Consider the following 9,914-nt stretch of genomic DNA (forward strand, 5'->3'; position numbering starts at 1 on the left):
TCTTTAAGTGTGAAGAGCATTAATTAGTATAATTATGCTTGTAACTCAAAAAGTACAAGAGGTATTTGAAAACGGTTTTCATATTTGGAATCCTCACAATCATCCACATACACACACCAAGTTTCATCACAAACAGTACATTAATAAAAAAATTAGTTTTACTTGCCACGTCCCCCCTTAAGGCTGAGTAAACAGCCCATCGATATGGAGATAACTACGCACAATAAATTGAGAACATGTTACCGCAAAAATGTTTGCAAGGAAGTGCTGTAATAAGAAAGTTAGAGGGGTTATAACAACCGTATTGTCTGGTTTCAGCTTTTCGCTCGGCCTCCCCTCTCTTCTTGGCCGTGTAAAGTGATAGGTATAGCCTGCTGCGACTAAGCTCAGATCACCAATATAATGTAATGCGACGTCAGTGGTTATATCAACACTGCACTGCTAACAATCTAGCATAGTTTCCTCCATGTGTCACACGGGTCACTTACTTGCACGCAGCATAGTGAGGAAGTGTGGTGCGAGGCATTGACGTGGTAAACAAATATGTGACAGGCGTGGCAGCTGCGTGGTCAAAACTGCATAACTGCAGGGGTACCACACAGTTTTGTGGTACAGATGACCAATGGACAACGCCAGTGCTACGCAACATTGCTCTTACGCAACACTAAGTCATTTAGCGGGTGAAAAGGACTGCTCAGGCATAGAAGGGCATGGACATCTGCCTTCATCACGATGCCCCAGTGCAAGTGCCCTTTCACTAGCACAAAAGTTGCAACACATCTCTTCATACTGGAGGTTCTGCCTTTGGGCATAATGGTTGTCCCTGTCCCTACCAGAATGGCTGCGGGCAGCACAGGAAAATGAGGGGTGTATGGTTTCTTGAAATAGAGAGTCTGTGTGGCACACAGGGCTGCAATGTTTGCATGTTGCGATTGCCGTGACCTTCGGCATGAACAAGTGGGCTTGTTTGGAAGGTGTAAAAAGAAAGGGTTGGAGCTTGTTTACTGGCCCTTCAATTAAACTGCTTTGCATGGTGGTGTTTTGTGAAGCGTACCTAATATAGGTTGCTTACTGGATTCCTCGTTGCATTTCTCAATCTTCATGCAGACGTGCCCTGCTGACGGCCGAGAAGAACAGCGATCGTGCACGCCGAGACTACGCTGAGCTGCTGCAAACTTGGCAGAATTACGAAAACTCCAATGATGCTGGTGAGGTAAGTAGCGCTCAAAGAAGGCTATGATGAAGTTGTGTATGTGGACTGTTTGGTGACAGCAAATCTTAATGATGTACAGCACACATTCGTGCGTGTGGAACAGCAGTCTGGCGCAGCTGCTTCGCGTGACACAGAGAGAATGAAGCTCCAGTCTGAGAGGCAGGCACAGGAACTGGCAGAACGTGAGAGCCAGATTGAGGTGTTGCGTCAAGAAGTGGAGCGCCTCAAGAAGGACTTGGAGTTGCTGCCTCCTCTCCAGGCACAGGTAGGAAACTGCAAGCTTTTTTTTTTGCAGTTCAAAGGTAGCAAAGTAAGAGCTCGTTAATTCGACTCCTGTCAATGTGAGAAAAATTGAGAAAAACGCATTCTCTGGTTCCAGCTAGCGTATGCATTGTTCAATGGCATCCAATTTTCATTCGTTTGGTCATACTTAAGTACAACCTGGTTAGTTTGGATGAACTTTTGAGCGCAAAGTAGTGAAAAGGGCATTCACGTACAACTGAATTAAAGGCAGCACAGTCTATATTCCCACAGTCAGCATGAACCTTACTGTAATTACATTTCAGGTTAGCACGTTATGGGTTAGTTAAGGTAGAGAGGTCTTCAGTGGAGGCCATGTTGTGGACAGTCAAGAGTGGTGTTTAACGATTCTACACTGCTCATATGCGAAGTACACAAATCGTATTCACTGAGAAAATGAAAGTGTGTTGATGAGATAGGCATTTGTTTATTGTATTCTTGATACTTCTTGGTAATTTGGAATTTGTTTCATTCAGACATATTTCCCGGTTCCATGAAATCCGAATCAAATAACTTCGCTATACCTGCCATGGTATAGTTGTTGCAAGGGACACTAAAGTCACACTAAATCAGTTTATTTCTTTGTGAACTCATAATTTTCTGGTGATAAGTGGCGTTATTGGTAGAGAGAGGGGGAAACTTTATTCAGTTGGAAGGAGGATCTTGGAGCCTCTATGGCTGGGGCTCTATGTTCAGGGTTTTACTACTAGCCTCATCTGATGCTTGGCTTGATTTAGAAGAGCAAGTTGAGCTCCCAGGTTCAAACTGGCAAGTTGTGTCTGCCACTGCTCCATACGAGACATTTGAGTTCTGCCAAGAAAATTGGCTAGGTTGCTTGGTTCACTGATGTGCCCCGACGAGAGAACTGGCCTACTGATGAACCCCAGGCACACGGCTGGGTAAAACGCTGGCAGGCGAGAATCTCCCCAGATGGATTGATGCAGCCAACAAAATACAGTTGAACACACCTATAACAATCTCAGCTATAACGATCTTTTGATTATAACGACCATATTTTGATGCAGTTACGTTTTTTGTATGCTATCGAAGATTTTTGCCATCCAAAATTTCTCATGTTCTTATATATTGACGCTTCGAGGCAGATGTAGAACTCCGTACTTGAAGGGAGCACACCTTGTCAGTCACATCAGTTGGGCTTCCACCGAAATTGAAAGAGGGGGAGAGGCTGAGTAAACAGCATCTTTGCCTTTTATGTGTATAGTGTTGTCGGTAACACTTTTGTTCGCCCAAATCATGTACATAAATACAATTGGGCCTTTCCATTGCCTCATTCTTGATGAGACGTCTAAGAAATATCGCCTAGCAACTCTTCATCAACCTAGCCAAAAGAACTGCTTCCATGTTCCTACAGTTCAACTCCACTACAACAAATGCCGCTTCAATAAAATTTCTGCTACAACGAAAAATTCACGATTCCCCGTCAGCAGTCTATAGGAGTCAACGTATAAATATTGCCGCCACAGCAAACACTTTTTCTTGAATCGTCCCGCTTCAACAAAATTTTACAATGCTATTCCAGGCTCAGATACCGTATTTACTCGCATAATCCTCGCACTTTTTTTTGACGGAAAACTAATGCAAATTTGGGGGGTGCGAGAATTGCGCGGGGAAAACGTTCCACGAAAATGTAGAGAACGAAAAAGAAAATGAGGTGGCCGTAAAACGGGATTCTCACACCAGCAACTAACAGCAAGCTTTGAGAACTACTAGCTAATTAAAACTTACCTCGACAATAAAACTCAGGTTCAACACAAGGCAAAATTTATTTGAGACACAAAAAGTGCAACCAAATAGTAGAGAATTAGAATACCATACGCAAAGCTTGTAGGCGTTGCGTGCCTAGCGGTAGCCGTGGCTCAACAGGAGCCTTCAAAATGTAAGCGTGGGACGTCAGTATTGGGATGATGGCTATTTAACAGAATTGTCCGCAGTTTCCTTCTTGAGAAATAAAGTTTAGCATTAATCCCAAGGGCCTACCGGCGGCCCTGTTGCGGTTCTTTAGTGCATTATCTATCACTTGCAACTTCAAAGCAACCGTACAGCTTCAGTACCGGCTCATAACTTGACAAGGTTACCGACGCAACATACAAAACATGCCGCAACGCACACTGGCCACTTCGGCTTGGCTTGGTTGGATTGAATCATTGTGCAATAGTACGCTTGATGCTTAAGAGATGGCGCCAGATGGTGCATTTCTATCATCATCAGTGGTTGGAACGAGTAGAGGACATTATTGCGGCAGTTTTCGGGGGTGCGATAATTACTTGAGGGAAAAAAAAGTCGTATTTTATTGGGTGATGTTGGGGGTGTGAGAATTATGCGAGTGCGAGGATTGCACGAGTAAATAGGGTACTTATTTCTATGCAGTCAACCCAATCTTAATATTTCGATGCATTTTCAGAGCCCCTATGCTCCTGCTGTTCAGCAAACATGGGCGCCACCATTGCTCGATAGCGATGTCAATGAGACTACCCTGCTTTTGCCACCGGCTTGCTTTTGAGCTGGAGACAATCCGAAGCTGAAGCTCAGTCGCTCAGTGGTTTCCTTCACGTAGCTGCTGGGTACAACCACGGAACGATGCCTTTTCCGATTCCGTTGCTTATTATTATGTTCGCGCTTGGCCAGTGGGGTAACGAATCAGAGCGGCTATTCGTCCGCATTATCAACAAAATCACCTAGCCGTGAGTGGTGGATGACAAGAATGACATAGAATACAGTCACCGACCGATTTTTCGGACCTGGCGAGGACCGAAAAAAAGTACGAAAAATCGAACAGTCCGAAAAATTCGTTTTCGCCAAAAATCTGAAGTTTATTGCATCAGGCAGGTTTAAAAAAGTCCTTGATGCTGCCTTGCCTCAAACTACGCTTGGAGGCGATTTGGTTTGCTCGTATTTGCGCCAAGGTGACATCGTCACCGTAAACGCTCGACAAAATTGTCACCGCGTTGGCGATCTCCGCTGCCGACGGCTGCGGGCGGTCGTCGTTATCTCGTCATCCGAGCCGCTCTCCGGCTCCGGGACAACCTGGCGAAGAATTTCGTCGTCAGTGGCCTCCGCGCACGAAACAATGAAGTCGTCCGCACGAGTGAACTCTTTAAATGTCATTGTGGCAGGTAGATTCACTCCTACGCTGCGCATGTCGTGCATTAGGTCCTCCCCGCCATCGGTGCCGTCCGGGTCGCTTACGTCCGGGTTATCCGCCTCGGGCTCTTCAGCAGCAGCGAACCCGGCATGCCTAAAGCAATGCGCGATGGTATCTGGCTTCACCGCCTTCCAAGCTTCGGCTAACATGTGGATGGCCGTCAGAATGTCGACCTTGTAGGCCTTCCCATTACAAGGCACAGGACGGTGCGGCTGAGCAGGTGAGCACGGTAGTGTGCCTTGATGTTTTGGATCACGCCTTGATCCATTGGCTGGAGCACGCTTGTGGTATTAGGCGGCAAAAATTCCAGCCGAATGGCCTCAAGGTTCGGCACGCTACCGTGCGCACCACAGTTGTCCACAAAAAAGATTACCTTTCTGCTCTGTTGCGCAAACTTGCGGTCAAGTTTGCGTACGTAATGTTCAAACAAGGACTGAGTGATCCATGCCTTGGAATTACTCTCGTATTCAACAGGGAGGGTTCTCACAGCCTTAAAACACCTCGGGTTTCTCGCCTTCCCAATAACAAGAAGAGGCAGTTTCTCCGTACCGGTGGCGTTGGCACCTACCATGACTGTTATGCGCTCCTTGCTGAGCTTCCCACCGGCGCATGAATCCCCCGAAAATGATAGGGTACGATCCGGCAGCATCTTAAAGAAAAGTCCCGTCTCGTCACAGTTGAATATGTCCGAAGGAGCGTATTCTTTAAGCAAGGCTTGCAACTTCGTGGCATGGTAATCGGACACAATAGTCTGCTCAACCGCTCTGCTTTCACCGCTCTGCTTTCACCGCTCACTTTTTTGAACAAAATTCCGTGCCTCTTCTTGAAGCCACGAAGCCATCCGTCCGTAAATTTGAAATCCTCAATGCCCATTTTGACAGCGAACGACTCGGCCTTTTCTTTTAACAAATCTCCCGACACGGGCAGGTTCTTTGCCAAAACTCCTTTAAGCCACAACTGCAGAGCCTCTTCAAGGGCTGGATGAACGCCCTTACTGTCGTTCTTTTGGCTCTTGTTGTGTGAATTCTCGAACGCTGTCAAAATCCTAATGCGGTTTTTGACATAGTCAGATACCGTTTGCTTGGAGAGGTGGTATTCTTTGGCGACATCTAGCTGTGAACGTCCACTCTCTATTAGCTTGATTATGGCAGCTTTCTTCTCCATCGTCAGGGTCGTATACTTCCCACGCTTCTTCACACCACCTGGCTCCCGCGATGGCACAGATGGCGGAGCCATGGCACCGAGAACACAAAATTCGATGCCGCAGATAGCCGCTGCGAAGCACACAACGTCTTGACGCTACGCGACACAACACGTGCAGAATGGCGACTGAAAAAAGCTGCAACGACAATAAAAGAATCCTTCTTTCGCCTCCTCCCCGTGCGATGTGATGACGATAGTGCTGACCGAAGACGAAAAAAGGGCATCCATCACCGCGTCTTTTAAAAAGCAAACACGGCCTCCGAAACTTAAAATATGGCGTGCGCATTCCAATCTCGGAGGCAGGAAAGGCATCTGAAGACCAAGCTTAGCTAAGCCGACGGAAAATCCAACATGGCGGCGTTCACAATGGCTTGGGGCGTGGCACAAAACGAGCGATTTAGTCGCTCGAACTTTCAGGGGCAAATTCGCCCGAAAAATCGGTCGAAACAATGCATTAGCTCTATGGGATCCCTGATGGTGCATTTATGAAGTCCGGAATATCCAACAAGTCCGAATTTTTGGAGTCCGGAAAATCGGTCGGCGACTGTAATGCAAAAGTCCCCGCTCCACAATACCCTGCCTCCATCTCGGCGTTGTTAGATACTTTTGAGGGCTGACTGCTGCTGGTGTTAACGTGTTAATGCAACTGTTTGGTTCGTTAACGAAGGCAGTGCAAGCATTGTTTCAGGGTGCTTTTCACCATGGCCTCGCTATGCATGGGTGAGAATGACATCTTGACGCTGCTGGGGAAGAATAGGAAGGAGCGAACATTTTTTGAATTTTGACAATAAACATTGCTTTGTTTTGCTAGCTCAGATCGGCTATATTTTTTTTATTTCACTACAACCAAATTTTCGCTTCAACGAAAATTTTTTTTTGCACCCCGTCAGTTTCGTTGTAGGGAGGTTTAACTGTATCTCATAAAATATGCGTAGGAATTCTCTACTACATCTGCATTTTTGCTTTAAATCATTTGTAAATTATTTTAGAAATATTTGAGAAATATTTCGAAAACATTCAGTTCGATTTGCACTCCCCCCTAAATATCTTAATTTGCTTCACACCCAAGACTTTGCTATTCGCACAGCTCTTGTGCACCTTAAATAGCCCTCGCTGGTAGTATTATAGGGCATGCCTCAGTCGCATCGTGGTTCTGGCATACAAAATTATCAACAACTACGTTTTGATCAAGAGATACCACAGTGTCTCTCACAGTAGCCAGGTAAATTAATCGGAGGCCCGAAATCTCTTTGTGACAGGGGCCATAGATGCCGAGATGTCAATGGTGTCAGTTGTCACATGGTGATGCGCATACTATATTGAAGCAGCTGCCAAACGAAATTGCCCAACTTTCCACATCCACAGGTGGAGGTGTACCGCACGGACTACGAAACGGAGCAAAATCTGCGCCGGCAGCTCGAGACAACGGTGCAGCAGCATTTGAACACCATCGAGGAGCTCCGTGAGCAGATCAATGCCCTGCAGGAACCACCACCAGAGCTGAGGAGTAGCAACAGCAGCAACCAAAGGTAAAGCAGAATGCTGTTCAAAGAAACTGTGCTGCGTAGATGAGACCAGAGCAGTTGCTAGCAATTGTAGCACACTCGCATCTCCATGTCGTGCCTGATCCGCCCATATATTTTCATCATCTGCTTGATGTCTTCATGTCTTATTTGAAGGCCAACACAAAGTACAACACTTAGGGCCTGTACATGCGCTACCCGCTTAGTCGCAACGCACGTGTCAGCACACTTGCCGCACCAACACGGACTATAAAAGAGTGTCCTCGAATCGCATTTGCCATCTCCTTGGGTGTGGCAGATGTCCCAACACAGTGTAAAGGGGGGACGCGGGTCTACAAACGATAAAAAAATGGAAAAAGATGAATTTATTTCTAAACCTATTTTTGGCAGTTTGTACCTTTGAGCATCCACTCTCAAATTACTATTGCCAAATTCGGTCATAAATTGTGATAAAATGAGCCTTCGAAGCACCCCAGCAGCAGTAAAATGCTTCCAAAAGAACAAAATCAGTTCAAACTTCGTGCCCGCGTCATGAGCGGTGCAGCGGGCTGAACGCCACCATCTTGACCTAGATTTGGAACTATTTCCTTCATGCGTTACTTGCGCAATCTCAAAATGGCATCGTCCAAGCGGAATGGCTGCCATCGCGGGTTTTCTGAAGGTCGTTACCGCGTTGCTGATTGGCTCTCACTCGGCACGCCTTTTGAGTGCGCTCTACTGGGGCTCCCATTGGCTGACGTGGCCGTTGCACTTTTCAAGAACGCTGCTCCACGTTTCTCATTGGCTGGCATGACCAACACATTTTTTTGTTTTTCTTGCGCATTTGCGCTTGTGGCTGTCCGATCATGTTCGTCTGCTCTTGCTCTCGTGCATGTTTCTCGGCGCACTGTGTTTGTTCTTTTGTGCCGGTAGTTTATCCACGCGATCGAGATGTCCGGAGACTCTCCTCTGAAACCGTCCTCGTAACGAGCTTTTCGAAGCAGTCAAAATCGGACTTAAGGCGCTGGCTAAAAGTGCGCCGTTGGGTCGTGAGTTTGGTGGAGTCGGTGTCCATTAATCACCTTTACGATTACGATCTGCTCCCTGTGCAAAATGATCGCGCAAGCAGCGGAACAGAGAGCGCATGTCATTCTCCGCTTACAAAGGTGATTGAACGAAGGGTGAAGATGCGTCCGCTTGGTTTCGCCGTGATTTTGTAAACGCGCTTGTCAGATACGCAAAATCTATGCAGTTCCCTGCGCATCCTGCACTGTCTTGGGACGCTATATTTGCACGTGCCTGACATAAGCAACGCTCGGCTTATAGCAACCTTACACAGGGCAGCATGCTGCCCAACGTCCAGGCGGTCGATTAATGATTAATGTGCAGGCAGCTAATTAATGCCAATAGAGTGCTCATGCGAGGAAGCAGTGGCTTTAGTTTCATACCCCATGGTCTTTCTGGGACACCCTCCCCTTCAACCACTTGCCATTGTGGAGCTGGGATCTTGCTCTTCACGTTGGAAATTTTTTGTTTTATTTTTAAATGATTCCTTGGATTAAATAAGACACTTTCTGTTTTGTTTAGCAGGAAAACAAATAGGGAACATATAAATAAAATTTATTGTGGAAGATTCCTTTTAGAAATTTCTGCAGCGAGTGTCAAAACTTCAAATGCGATTTTCTCAGCTTCACATTTTTTTGCCAGCCCGACTAGCCTTATGGAACTTTTTCTTATGTTTTTGTAAGCCAATTTTAATAAATGTCATGCCGTTAAACTCTGTAAGGAATCAAACTGTGGAGCTATGCTATTTTTATGGCTAAATTGAACATACAAGTTTTTTTGTTTTTGCAGGTCTTCTGAGTCCAACTCCGCATCTGCACAGCAAACTAGTGCTCAAGTAAGCACCCTGTTTCTGTACATGTTTTCATTTGTCTTTTTGCAGCGAAGTGTTTGCTTTTTGAATGAGCACCTGAAAAACCAGCAAAATCTTGATCTTCGCCTTCAAATAAAACGCGATAGTGTAATCGTGCTCCATTCACATCATCTCATTCACTAGCCAGACCATGTTTTTCAGTGGGCCCCTGAACCATGCCGAAGGGAAACGAAAACTTCTTATTTAAACTTGGTTTGAAAAAAAAAGTTGTCAGAAGAGATTGGTGAGCGCCCTTGAGCGATGATGCAATCACATTGTGCCCCTATTCAGTCAGCTGCAACACCTCAATCATTGGCGTTACCAGTGTGCTCTCAGACTTGCTTGGCCCACCAATGTTGCAAAAAAGTTACTGTGCAATTAGTGTGCAGAGAGTGGCGTGGTCAAGTCTGTTATCAGCCCAGGTCAACACGGCAACAGTACGCTTTATGTGCCCAACGTTGAAGATATATGTGGCTAATTTCATCTGCTGTTACCGATAATCTGTTGCATCGCAATCCGTCGAAAGCTAACTTCGCTCCATTAGTTTAACACTCACACCAAACTTGGGCAGAATAATGGTTCATTGGATCTGAAAATCTGTGGTACAGTAAAATCTTT

General features: G+C 46.0%; 1 protein-coding gene across 1 annotated transcript in view; it reads left to right on the plus strand.

The window, feature by feature from the left end:
- The window catches only part of LOC119159779 (uncharacterized), a 32,006-nt gene that overhangs the window by 18,445 nt on the left and 3,647 nt on the right, over window positions 1-9,914 (plus strand). Inside the window, exons 9-12 of the mRNA XM_037412631.2 lie at window positions 1,108-1,213; window positions 1,293-1,478; window positions 7,245-7,408; window positions 9,236-9,281. Coding sequence (XP_037268528.2) covers window positions 1,108-1,213; window positions 1,293-1,478; window positions 7,245-7,408; window positions 9,236-9,281 — 502 coding nt within the window. The remainder of the gene's footprint in view (window positions 1-1,107; window positions 1,214-1,292; window positions 1,479-7,244; window positions 7,409-9,235; window positions 9,282-9,914) is intronic.

This window comes from Rhipicephalus microplus, chromosome 1, assembly GCF_043290135.1.
Source record: "Rhipicephalus microplus isolate Deutch F79 chromosome 1, USDA_Rmic, whole genome shotgun sequence".
In the NCBI taxonomy this organism is placed as follows: domain Eukaryota; kingdom Metazoa; phylum Arthropoda; class Arachnida; order Ixodida; family Ixodidae; genus Rhipicephalus; species Rhipicephalus microplus.